The sequence below is a fragment of the Microcebus murinus genome, chromosome 5 (assembly GCF_040939455.1).
Source record: "Microcebus murinus isolate Inina chromosome 5, M.murinus_Inina_mat1.0, whole genome shotgun sequence".
Classification (NCBI taxonomy): Eukaryota; Metazoa; Chordata; class Mammalia; order Primates; family Cheirogaleidae; genus Microcebus; species Microcebus murinus.
This window is the reverse complement of record NC_134108.1, coordinates 14763986-14777375: the sequence shown is the minus strand read 5'-3', so window position 1 is coordinate 14777375 and position 13390 is coordinate 14763986. Positions and strand designations below refer to the sequence as shown.

The following is a 13390-nucleotide window of genomic DNA, read 5'->3' as shown; positions in this document are numbered from 1 at the left end:
TCAAAGCACCAGCCTTCATTCAGGGGGATGAGGAGCCCCTTCCAAGAATACGGTTCTGCTGTGGATATCAGAGGTGTGATGATATATGACAGAAAGAAACTTTGCAACACCAAGTTTTTATTCTTCTCCCCCTGATAAAAGGTTAGGAGAGAGGGAATAAGAGTGGTAGGCTCTGTTGGAAGATCTGTATCCAGTGGTTTGTCCACTGTGCCTATGGATCAGATGGCTTACTTAACAATTCTTAGAGAATTGATCATTCTCTATCTGTAAGGATGTGGCTATGAAACTGCCCCTCCACAGTTCCACTTGTACCATGGCTTAGCACAGGGCCAAAGTGACCCTGTTGATAAAGGCTATATCTTTCAGTTAAAACCAATACAATGTCTAAAAATCAACAAAGTCTTTGAGTGATTTTCATGGCTCAGGGCATATGCAATTTTTTAAGTTATGTGTTTTTGTTTGGAAGCTTTTGAAACTTAATTGGTTCATTGTCATGAAATATGGCATGAGGCTTTGATTTTTTTTTTTTCACACTGACGTCATCATGCTAACAGTAATTTTTTTTTTTTTTTTTTTTTTTTTTTTGAGACAGAGTGTCATTTGTTGCCCAGGCTAGAGTGAGTGCTGTGGTGTCAGCCTAGCTCACAGCAACTTCAAACTCCTGGGCTCAAGCAATCCTCCTGCCTCAGCCTCCTGAGTAGCTGAGACTACAGGCATGCGCCACCATGCCCAGCTAATTTTTTCTCTATATATATGTTAGTTGGCCAATTAATTTCTTTCTTTATAGTAGAGACGGGGTCTTGCTCTTGTTCAGGCTGGCTTTGAACTCCCGACCTTGAGCGATCCACCTGCCTTGGTCTCCCAGAGTGCTAGGATTACAGACGTGAGCCACCACGCCCGGCCCATATCCCAGTTTAATTGACAAGTGATGAAAAGTTCTTCCTAACTTGACGTTTCTAATAGGTAACTGTAGTGTTTTGCTTAGAAAATAGGTACCTAGTATTAATTAGTTTGAATGATCTTAACCCTTTCAACTCTTTGAAGCTAACCCTTCTACCTATAGGGTCGTGTCAGAGGGTCATCCACTCCTGTCTGTACCACTGAGCTCCATCAAGGAAGGTTCCAAGCTATAAAAGACCCCATTGTTTTCTGTGATTAGGAATCATTAATGTCACTCATATTTTACTTCCTAACAGGAAACTAAATGTTTCTTAATTAAATATATTTTGAAAGAAAGTAAAAATATCATTAGCTCAATAGTGGATTAAACATTGTTACAGCAAAGACTTTGCCTAGAATCTGTAAACCAAGGCAATGCTGGCCCAGTTCGGGATGGGCCTGCAGATTTAAGGGAAACCCTTGGAGTATGCAGTCAGATCACCAGTAGGAGCTTCTGGTATACCAGAAACCATGAGACTCCTAGGAGTCAAGCACTAGGTCTAAGCCTCCTTAGAAAGTCTCAAATATAAACCAGATATCATTCCTTGAAACTATATATATTCATATACATACCACATTTATTTGAAGTATCTAAGAGTTTTCTGTATTTAGCTGATATCCTTGAAGAAAACCTTTGCTTTTGGGGGCAAGAGTTTTGGAGTCAAACCTAAGTTTGAGGCCTAGGCTTTACTGACTAAGCAGAGAAACTTACTGAATCCTTAGGAGCCTAGATTTCCTTTCTGTGAAACTGGTACAGCCATATCTAATTCACAGAGTGTGAATATTGAGTTTAGAGAATGTCTGCATATTGCCCAGCCTAATTTCTAAGTACTAATAAATATTCCTGTCTTTTCTGCCCCTTTGCAGAAATCTGAAGTGCTTTTCAACTCAATTAAAATCAACACTGTCTCCTGATCATTTCCTTTAAGAATATCATAGCCTATAGTGGCAGAGGCAACATGTAAACACATTTAGGAGAAATTCCTAAATGATGTATCTTCCCCATGTTCTGTCACTCAGTTGATACATTTCTCTCTTCCTCAGGTTTCCAGGGAGGAAGGCTCTCCCCGGCTGACCTCAGCACGGCCGTCTCCTGCCCAGAGGAACAGTCAGCCGAGCAGCTCTGCCACGATCGGCGTGTTTCGCGGGAGTGGAGCCGTCAGAAACATCTGGACGGATCACCAGATCAGGCAAGCCTTGTTTCCCAGCCCACGGCCCACACAGGAGAACGAGGATGACGAAGATGACTATCAGATGTTCGTGCCATCCTTCTCCTCCTCAGATTTGAACTCTGCCAGACTGTGTGAAGACAGCACTTCGAGTCGCCCTTGCAGCTGGCACGTGGGGCAGATTGAGTCCACAGAGACTCTCGGCCCTGGTCACAGGGTCGTCAGGAGGGCCAGCAGTGCTGGTGAGAGCAACACGTGCCCTCCTGAAATAAGAATCAGGGACAGCGATGGCTCTCAGAACAGCCCCGGAACAGAAGAGCAGGACGGGCGGACTCCCTTTGGGTCGTCTATAGAGTTGACAATCGATGACATAGACCACGTCTATGATAACATAAGTTATGAGGACTTAAAACTCATGGTTGCGAAACGGGAAGAAGCTGAATCCACTCCCATTAGATCAAGTAGGGACTCCGTTCGCCCCAAGAGCACCCCGGAGTTAGCCTTCCCAAAGAGGCAAGCGGGCCACAGTCAGGGCCCCCTGCACACACAGAAGGATGGAGCCCTCACGGGCCGGGAGGCATCCAGCCAGAGCACACACGAACTCCAGGTGGTCGAAGAAAACATCTATGACACTATAGGGCTCCCAGATCCGCCGTCGCTGGATTTCAAGTGCAGCAGCCTAAAGCGCCCAAAGAGGAGCACTTTTTTGGGTCTGGAAGCCGACTTTGTGTGCTGTGACAGTCTGAGGCCATTTGTTTCCCAAGACAGCCTCCAGTTCAGCGAGGACGAGACGCCTCACCACCAGGGTACCTCTGATAACGACTACCTGAGCCTGCTGTACAGCTCTTCCAGCTGTACCTTGTCTGTCGCTGACAAGCCCACAGCTGACAAACTGTCTGAAGAAGTAGATGAAATCTGGAACGACCTGGAAAATTACATCAAGAAGAACGAAGACAAGACCAGGGACCGTGTCCTTGCCGCATTTCCCGTGAGCAAAGATGACGTGCAAGACAGGCTGCACGCTGAGAGCACCCCCGTGCTGGGCCGGGACCCGGCCCACTCTACATCCATGCTGTCACTGCCCGGGAGCCAGGCCTTCCTGGCGCCTGTGAAAAGCAGGGCCTCCAGAGTGAGCCGGGCCAACTACCCATTTGAAGAAGACCTCATTTCTAGAGAAGGCTCCTTTATGAGTCTTAACCGGCTCTCTCTGGCCAGCGAGATGCCTCCTGTGGACAGCCCGTACGACCTGGCCTGCAGTCTGTCCCAAACAGACCCAGACAACCCTGACGCAGGGATGGAGGCCACGGATAAGACGAAAAGCAGGGTTTTCATGATGGCTCGGCAGTACAGCCAGAAGATCAAGAAGGCAAATCAACTTTTAAAAGTGAAAAGTCCGGAGTTGGAGCTGCCACCGGCCAGTCAGCACCCTAAGTCCGTGCACAAAGATCTGGCCGCGATCTTGGAGGAGAAGAAACAAGGAGGGCCTGCCATTGGTATGTTCACTGCTTTTCTTCCTTCTCGAAAGTAAGATGTGAGGGTGGTTTCCAGATTCTAAATGTCCTTAGAATGGACACACCTGTGAGAACACTGACACGCAAGCTTTATTATCTGAAAGACGCGATTAAAGTCATGGCTGACCTTTTCTCACTTTGCGTCCACTGAGTTATGCAAGTTGTAGCATGATTTGGCCTCAGAGGGTTTGGTTGTGCTTGTAACATGGTCACGACAGAACCGATATTTTAAGAAAGTTTTCTCTAAGGTAACCTAAAGTATGAAGAAAAACAATCAGTTTGCATTTGTGATATATCAAGCTTTTCCCTGTGTTTCTAGTAATTTGTTAGGAGGTGGAGTAGCTTGTGTAATCTTTTAAGGTATGGAAGCACATAGAATGAGTGCTCCTTGCTTCAGAATCCCGACAAAAAATATCTACCTCTGCTAACGAAGACCAATAAAAGTCTTTTTTGTACTTTACTTGGTGGTTCACACTGTAACTCAGTTGTTTTCTCACGTATTTCGGTTACTATTCAGATTTTTAAAATAGCTCCTGTAATGCATTTAACACCATCTAATTTGGTGTTCTCATATATGCTTCCAAGAAGTTTAGTTATTCCGTCAGACTTCCTCTGCGTGGGCATAGCTAAACTAGGATCTTAGGTGTGAAATTGGTAAGATCAGGGCTATAGGAATGAGATGTTCATAGTTTGACTGTTTTGAAGGCCAAAACTTAGCACAGATCTCAGGGGAAGAGCATAAAGCACGTGACTGTCATGGAAGGAAAAACCTTGAGGAGCTTGTACTTCCAGACCCAGAGAGATTTCAGAGCATGGGCCTAGGAATCTGCATTTTAAAATAGTATGGCCTTTCCATCATTAAGAAATTCTGCCCTAGATTTTCTGACAAAGGACCACCTCAGTGTCAAACGAGAGGAGTTGATTCTCCAATGAAGCAAAAACTTGAATGGGTCAGTTTCAGGACAGGTTCAGATAACTGGCTTCATCGGGACACGCACATGGGACAGGGTGATGCCACTACCCTCCTTTCTTTGGAATTGACATATCTACCTCTATGGAAACCAGAGAATGGGAAGGGATGTCGAAATCCTAAATGAATCATAAGTTATAAGACAAGCTGTAAAGTTTTGTTTTACGTTGGAGAGTATTTAAGAATTGTCTAAATCTTTAATCTTCAGTAAAATTTCTCAGTGGATAGGGGAGTGAAACCCTGGGATTGATGCCTGAAGGATTTTAAAGACTCTTTGAGTTCTTCCTCATCTTCTTTTTAATCAAATAAAGGTTAATAGTGATTTTTGTATGCATGTGAGAGACTTTTCTCCTTGCAGTAATGTGCTGCAAGTAATTCATGTTGCTTTTCCAGTGCTAGTGTTGTTGCTAAGCTGGTTTGCTGTTAAACTTAGAGAAAGTAACTGAGTTCCCGCTTCAGAAGGACTATTTTTGGGCAAAGGGCATAGATGGCCTTAGAAAGAGTTGTATATTGGCCATTGCAACCATTGACCAAGTGTGGGCTGGGCCTTCTCAGAATAAGAGAAGATGTGATACAAAGGTTTCCGATGGTGATGGATCATGCCTGCAGTTAGGAGCACATATAATAAAAAGTATACCAGGAGTATACCAGGAATCACCTGGGCCAGGTTGTTGTGAATATAGACCATCTGTTAATATATAAAACTCTTATCTGGATAGAAGCATGTCCTTCCATACTGAGTCATTAGAGCCTACAACTACCTTGAATAGTCTTTTTTACCCACCTTTTAAGTGTGTTAAATGATTCCACAGTGGGGTTTCTGTTGCTTCCTCTCACTTTTGGTGGTTCTTTTTGTTTTGCCTGCTGGTATCATCTTGGGATCCCATAGGATCTTTTCTCAGCTTTGCATCTGGGTCCTTTCTTGACATGGTGGGCTACTATCGAAGTTCTCCCCAACGAAGGGGAGGCGATCTCTCCAGAGTCATCTTCTGAGAGCTCAGGAGCATGTCCCTCGGGCCTGCCATCTCTCAGGACCTGACGCTATATCCACGCCTCTTCCGTCCGAGTGATCGAGACCACTTCCTGTGCCCACGAGGCTTTCCATCAGTTGACATGATGACTCCTTTTCTCTTTCTTGTTTATCTGGGCACAGGACGTCGTAGTCGAATGGACCGATTCTCCAGACTTCTTCGTGTGGGCCTTGCCACTTTGCCAGGAGCTTGCTCTCGGTGTTGTGCGGAAGGAGGAGCACCCTATTCACCTGCTGAAACTCTCGAGCACCTTTATTGAACTCTCTAGCCGGGGTCTACAGGCCCCGGGTCAGATTCCCGCCTATAAATCACTCAACCAGGTCTAGTTGCTTCTATGTTTTAGAGCCTGCTGTAGATACTGGCAGTTTTGTTCCATCAGACCTCCCTCCTAATAGTCTTTGAGACCAAGGAGGACTTTGGGTTTCTGTTTTTTTGGTGACGTTTTCACGTGGGAGAAAACTCCATATGGGCTTGAGGAATTTTCTTCCTTGTGTAAAGTAGGGAAGGCACGATTTTATGCTTCTGTCTATGACTCAGACGACATTAGAAACGTTGATTTTAATCCTCTGTCTTGAAAATAGCATGTGTGATATTTCCCTTGGCAAGGATTACTTCAAATTTTTATCTGGAATCATAAGAACTCCAATTTTCAAACCTTCAAAAAAAGGAAATAAACCAGAGACATTCCTGAGATTGTCATGTAATGATAATGTACATGTTCTATAAAGACTGTTAATGTCAAAACTAAGTATATGGGGGAACCTTGATCCAGCTAACGCTAGGCTTTTTAGGTTAGAGGTGCCATCTGGGGATGGCTGTTCCCTATATATCTGGCTAGTGGAATCTATTTAATCACAGTTGGTGCTCTGGAAACTTGTCTTTTGTTCACACTGGCATCATACAAGTTCTAGACTCTCTTAGAAAATCAAGTTGAAACAAAAAGAAACTTAGATAAGCACAGTATATTATCTAGTGAGATTCTTTTTAATAAAAACTGATAAATGATCTGCTCTGTTATCGAAAGAAATTGTGCCTGTTACAAGTCATCCGTAGGAAGTGTTTTAATCCAAGGCTGTCTTCCTGCTTCCCCTTTTCCTGCTATGACCTGACTTCCAGGCCGCCTTTCCAGCCTCAGTGGTATGGTCCCAGGAAGAGCATATCCATTTTTAACACTATGCTTAAAGTAAAAGGGAGTGAAAAAACTGAGTAATGAAGTAGTTGTTTAGAACAACTTCTGTTTAGAACTAGGTGCTCTACGGGGCAGTTCAGCAAAATGCCCATCAATGTTCTCCAAGATCAAAAGCTCAGAGGAAAAAAAAAAAAGGCTCAGAGACTAGCTGGCATAATAAAGTAGCCTATATAAAACAATTAGCAACAGAAACTGTGAGTCTGCATGCATGTGTACGCATACACAGCCAACAGCTAAGTGCACACTATGTAAGACTTCAGAGGAGGGAAATCAGTTAGCAAAGGATTCCAGGATGGAATAGGCTAGGACTTAGGAGGATCTTGAGAGATGGGTAGGAGTTGATTAAGCAAAGGAAGACATGAGTAGTATGATAAGGAAGACAAAGGCAGGAGAAATAGTTTGAATATTTTGGATAATATAGGGCTTCAAAGTATCTGGACTAAAGTCAAGAGCTGATGGTTCTTACAAGTCGTTAGGGTTGGATTTTGATACTGGAAATAGCTCAGTGAACGTTTTAATTAGTTTTGCTGCATTCGCCAAAGTTGACGTGTTCTTGGAAGCTTGTGAAAGTTCAGGGCCTTCCTGATTGAGCTGTGGGATGAGGCTCAGGGCTGTCGTGTGTGTGAGAATGGCTTGGACAGACCATTCAGGTGGGACTGCTAACCCACCACTGTGTTAAAGATCTAGCTGCCTTTTAGTTTCCTAGTTAATGAAACGTTATAGGTTTTGAGATGGCTAACATAGGTAGACTGGTGTCCATGGAGATTTTTATACTCTTTCTCTTAAGGTGGTATTAAATCTTTTTTTATATATATTTAATTTTATTTACTTTTCTTTATTTTTTTATTTTTATTTTTCTTTAGACACAATCAAGTGGGCCTAGGTAGTAAATCTTCATTGGTATTAAGAGTCTTTACTATGCCCTTTAAGGAGTAATTTCTCAAGTTTTTGTTATTAGAAATTTCAAATCTAATCATATCTGTCTTTCCAAGGAATCTAGAGTTGAAAACCCAAAATATTTGAATATAGATCAGTAATGAGAAGTTAAACTATTTACCTTGATTGCAGGGAATTGGAGGTGAGAGAATTGAGGGGGTTGCAATTAAAAGGCACATAATAATGGGTTGTTTTCTGTCCTCATAGAAAATAGACTCAAAAGAAATGGCAGAAACTCAACTAAATGAGTATTTAGTTTAAATTCAAGGATTAATTTACTAATAACAGGTTATTAAACATATAAAAAGCTTAAAGAAGAAAACATAATTTCACCAGCTGGTTGTCATATGGGATAGATTCCCTTCACAGAGATTATGTAGATGTGGTCTGAGCAGTTTATGGGACACATGGAGTTCTTTGATTCTAAGGTGGTCATGTGGGTACCTGGATTGGGGAGGGGGGGACAGCTCTTGAAACTGACATCTCTGGGTTCCTGCTCCTAAATCATTGCTGGTCCAAGAGAATCCTCTCTGTGTATCATGGTTCAGTTAATGTCTTTAGAAATACCTGTGCTCTGTGGGGGAGCAAAGAAGAAAATGGCCTCATAGCTTAATTTTAAGTGGCAAAAGCTTTTGTGGAAGTAACTGTCAGATCCTATTCTTGAACCAATACTAGAGAGCATTAGATTATTGAGCATGCACAGATGGCTCATTCTTAATGTCTTGGTGGCACAGGCTTTAGTGCTCGGGTTCTTGGGGATGAGAAAGGAGATGTGAGTTAGTCAACACGTGTGGCTTGGTTGTGCTGGAGGGGAGGACCTCCCCTAGACATGGTTCCTCCAGACAGTGGCAGTGGAAGGCTGCCTGGAAGCAAGAAGTGCAGGAACAGCCACCAGGAGCAGACTCCTAGAAGTAGTTGAGAGCAAGGAGCGTGGTGAGAAGCCAGGGTAGCCACTGCACTGGGGATTGTGGCTGTGATTCTTTTAATGACTACTTGAGTTATTTTTCATGGACCAAGGCTTAAGTACTGACTTTCTTGTTTTTATTAATGTGATGCCCATTTTTAGCACTGGATACTGCTTCATGCTTATAACGAACACTAGAAATTTGTATTACATGCAGTGGGCACTTGCAGACCTGCTGTTGATATAACACAATGCAGAATTAGATCAAATTAAATGAACTTTTAGGTAGCACTTGTATCTATATTAAACCATGGATTATTTTGCTAGTTTGTATTGCTTAATGTTCAGTGATTACTCATCCTCAGATGTCACTTAAGTCCTATCTACTGTTAAGAATATTTTTAATATGTTGGTTAGAATGTTATATTGTTATTTTTAGTCTGTGCAGGAATAATCCCATGTGTATTTATTATTTTAATATTTGCCTTCCAGGTGCCAGGATTGCTGAGTATTCCCAACTGTATGACCAGATTGTATTCAGGGAGACTCCCCTTAAAATTCAGAAGGATGGCTGGGCCAGCCCTCAAGACCTCTCTCTCCCCAGGTCTGCGTCACCTTCCCAGGTCCAACAGGGTAGCGAGAATTGGCTTCTGCACTCAACCTACAGTAATGGAGAGTTAGCAGATTTCTGTCCCCAGCCAGAGCAAGACTTGAGGTCAAGATATCCCACTTTAGAGATCAGTACCAAAAGTACGCCCCGACAATTGTCCGCGGCTTGCTCCGTGCCTTCTCTTCAAACCTCCGACCCTCTGCCGGGTTCCCTGCAGAGATGCAGCGTGATAGTCAGCCAGCCCAACAAAGAGAACTTGTGTCAGGGCCATCTTTACAACTCTTTGGGTCGGAAAGGAATCGGTGCAAAATATCAGCCTTATAACAGGTCCCAGTCATCGTCCTCAATCCTGATAAACAAATCGATGGACTCCATCAACTACCCCAGTGAAACGGAAAAGCAGCGGCTGCTGTCACTACACAGGAGTTCCAGGTGCGAGAGTCACCAGGACTTGCTGCCAGGCATTGCTGACTCACAGCAGCCGGGCACAGAAAAACTCTCGGATCTCACACTCCAGGACTCGCAGAAAGTTTTGGTAGTAAATAGAAATTTGCCCTTAAATGCCCAAATGGCGACACAGAACTATTTTTCCAATTTCAAAGAGACTGAAGGAGATGAAGATGACTATGTGGAAATAAAGTCAGAGGAAGATGAGGCAGAGTTGGAGCCATCCCACAATCGCAGGAGGAAAGCTGACTCGAAGACCGTGGATGCTGACTTTCCGGATAGCAGCTGCAGCAGAAGCACGTCTTACTCTTTGAATAGCCCGTGCGCTCCCAGAAAGCCAATAAACAGCAAGCTGGAGCTTTCACCCTATCTGACATCATGTAATGAATCTGGCAAGCTGAGCGACTATCTTTGGAGGGGGCCATCTCCCAACCAACAAAACATTGTACAGTCTTTAAGGGAAAAATTTCAGTGTCTAAGTTCCAGCAGCTTTGCTTAAGGTTTTAGTAACAGCTGCCTGAATTAGCTTCTTATTCTCCTAAGAACTATAAATACTGATGAGGTGTTTTATATGTACCAGATTAAAACCATTTTGTAATAACTAGAGGTGTAAAATATACTTTCTTTTACAGCACAACTTTTTGCATTGGCTGACGATACAGCCAGGATTGTACTGTAGCAAACTTCAGCATCTAACGGTATACTTTCTGATGCTGATTGTCTTCCTGTTTCCTGTAAGTCAACCTTACTTGAAAACTTTTAGGCTTTTTTTTTTTTTTTTAACATGATGGGCTGCCATGATGTTTTTTTCCCCTTATCCTGACAAAGTGCTTATACGATAAGAAATGCAATAATCCTCTCATATTATCCGGAAGCCCCAAGTAATTTTATCCTGTGACTCAAAGGCAGCACGGAAAGCTGTTTAAAGAATTTTTGTTACATCTGTGGCAAGACTTTAGAATAATGTAAGTCAGAGATCTCTCATTGTCACATAGTCTGCAGTGCCCGTTTTAGAGTTTCCATGCCAGTATTCCTATATCATTTCATTTTCACGTAGAAATTGTGTGGCTATTGAAAATTAAAATGTAGCAGGACCAATTTGCATTTTGTTGTTTAAGCAAAGCCCTTTGCCTGTATTCCTGGACAAGGCCTGGAGAATGCACTGCTCATCGCGTTGAGTATATGATTTCTGGGGTGAAATGAATTATTTCCTTAATGGCCTAAAGAAAACCAAGGTCAATAAAATGCAGATTCACTTAGTTCTTAGAAAAGATAGGATGACTTCTGGGAGCAGCTTGATTGTGACACAAAACCCAAAACAAAGACCTCCACGGCATTGTGTGTGCGGAACCATAAGCTAAAATAAGACAAAGCACTTTAAGAAGTCACCTTTCCCAGAGGAGTTTTTCACATGGCAGCTTCCTGAGTTTTGGACTCTGCCAAATGGGCTACTTGACCTTAGCCCTGAGAAGTCACTGGCTGCAGGAATAGGAGGGCAAGAATCAATTTTCTAAACCATGTGTAACATGGAGCCTTTTTGCAATTCTTGTGAGGCATATAAAAACAGAATCTTTTGGTTAACTAGGTTCTAATATCTTTTAAATTGTAATTATAGTCTTTATACAGGATTTCATTGTGATACTATATACTATTCCCACTCCTTAGGAAAGAAAACCAAAAAAAAAAAAAAAAAAACAAAAGATGTGAGTAAAAAGCAAAATCAAAGCTAAAGAGAAAAAGGCAGATTTATTGCTACCTTATAAAAGTATTCTATTTTGTTAAGACCATGGTTAATACAGCAGGAATGCTTTCTCAAATAGTGGCATTTTTTTAAGCAGTGGTAGGTATATTCTGTGGCCCTTCCCCACCCTCTGAGTTTCCATTTTAAAAGATAAATACTTTGTGTAGGGAAAGGGGTCAGGGTTTCTCATTTAAAGATAAGCAATAATATTGAATAAGTGACATCATAATTCTTTTCCTCTTTTTAAGTCCTATGCCTCTTAACTGTAAAACATCAAATGTGACCATTTTTATTTTACAAATAGGTACCTAAGGCATTTGTTTTACTTTTTAAATAACCCAAGTTTATTGCTTCTCCACACTATTATAGCTTATAAAACAAAGCCCATATTGAATAACATGGTTCTGGAAACATTCCTCTTTTCACTGCCTTCATTTAAACATGATATGAGTTTTCAAGATTAAGAAGTATCAAAAAAGATAAGCATAAGAAAGTATGTTCTTAAGACTTGCTACCGATGTGTGTGTAAGTACATTTGTATTACCTATAAACAGCTACCTGACTCTTGCCCCAGGAATGTAGTTTCCCATTTTTGCTTTTTGGTTTATATGACCCAAATTCTAATAGTCCATAATAGAAATTGTCTTTCAGAAATTATTCTCCACACTAGTGTCTTGTACAACTTGGCATCGCCTGTAGGAATACACCCCCCACTGCACAAAGGTGGATGTCTTACTATATAAAATATCTATGTGGTTCTTAGGTTCAAGAACAAATCTGTAGTTTTATAGATCACTTCTGTTGGCCAGGACACAGGTTTTAAGAGCTGTGTATGTATAATCATGTTTGTATTTTCCTTCAAGGTTATCAAATGATTGCTTTTGTTTAAAAATAGTTTCTTTTGGAGGTGGGGTGGGGATGTATATAATTGGGGGGAAAAGTTACATGTACTTAAAAGTATGTCAAGTTCTTATTAGTTTCCTGTACTGAAGGTGGTTCTTCTTCTTTTTTTTTTTAATAAGTTCACTTTTCACCTACATTATTCTTTGTGGGGGAAAAAATGCATCTAGGAAAACATAGTTTAAATACTGTATATAAGATAATAAAAGTTAGTAATGCCCATTATTTAATAAAGTTTGTAAAGTACAAAGTAAATTATAGTGTGAATTAATGTGTTTATTCTAATACATCAAGATTTTTCCAAACCACATCTAGCCATATGACCTTGTCTTACTATGTTTCAGTAGCCCATGACAGACTCTTGTGTATCTTTGGATTACTTTTGAAATACTGAATTTAGTGTCTGGGATGGTTTGTTTTCTTGATAAGTGGCTAAATTAGATCAATCACAAAATTACCTTTTTAAAAAAAAAATTTGTAGGCTGGGCATGGTGGTATATGCCTGTAGTCCCAGCTACGGCAAGACTCTGTCTCAAAAAAATTTAAAAAATAAAAATTTGTAGTAACAGAAGACATCCTTTTAACTATTTCATTTTTTTTCTTTTCTTTTTTTTTTTTTTTTTTTTGAGATAGTCTCACTCTGTTGCCCAGGGTAGAGTGCCGTGGAGTCAGCCTAGCTCACAGCAACCTCAAACTCCTGGGCTCAAACGATCCTCCTGCCTCAGCCTCCTGCGTAGCTGGGACTACAGGCATGCACCACCATGCCCGGCTAATTTTTTCTATATATTTGTAGTTGTCCAGCTAATTTCTATTTTTAGTAGAGACGGGGTCTCACTCTTGCTCAGGCTGGTCTTGAACTCCTGAGCTCAAGTGATCCTCCCACTTCGGCCTCCAAGAGTGCTAGGATTACAGGTGTGAGCCACCATGCTCGGCCACTATTTCATTTTTGAGTTGAAAAATTAAAAGTTTTTTGGCACAAATTAAGGTGTTTTTTTTGTTGTTGTTCATTTAACTTCATTCTGAATCATCTTTGACAGAAAAAA

General features: G+C 41.6%; 1 protein-coding gene across 1 annotated transcript in view; it reads left to right on the top strand.

Annotated features, from left to right (window-relative positions):
• The window catches only part of PLEKHG1 (pleckstrin homology and RhoGEF domain containing G1), a 212322-nt gene extending 199550 nt beyond the window's left edge, over window positions 1-12772 (top strand). Inside the window, exons 16-17 of the mRNA XM_012740928.3 lie at window positions 1984-3601; window positions 9142-12772. Of these exons, the coding sequence (XP_012596382.2) occupies window positions 1984-3601; window positions 9142-10205 (2682 nt within the window). The 3' untranslated portion in view covers window positions 10206-12772. The remainder of the gene's footprint in view (window positions 1-1983; window positions 3602-9141) is intronic.
• The last annotated feature ends 618 nt before the right edge of the window (window positions 12773-13390 follow it).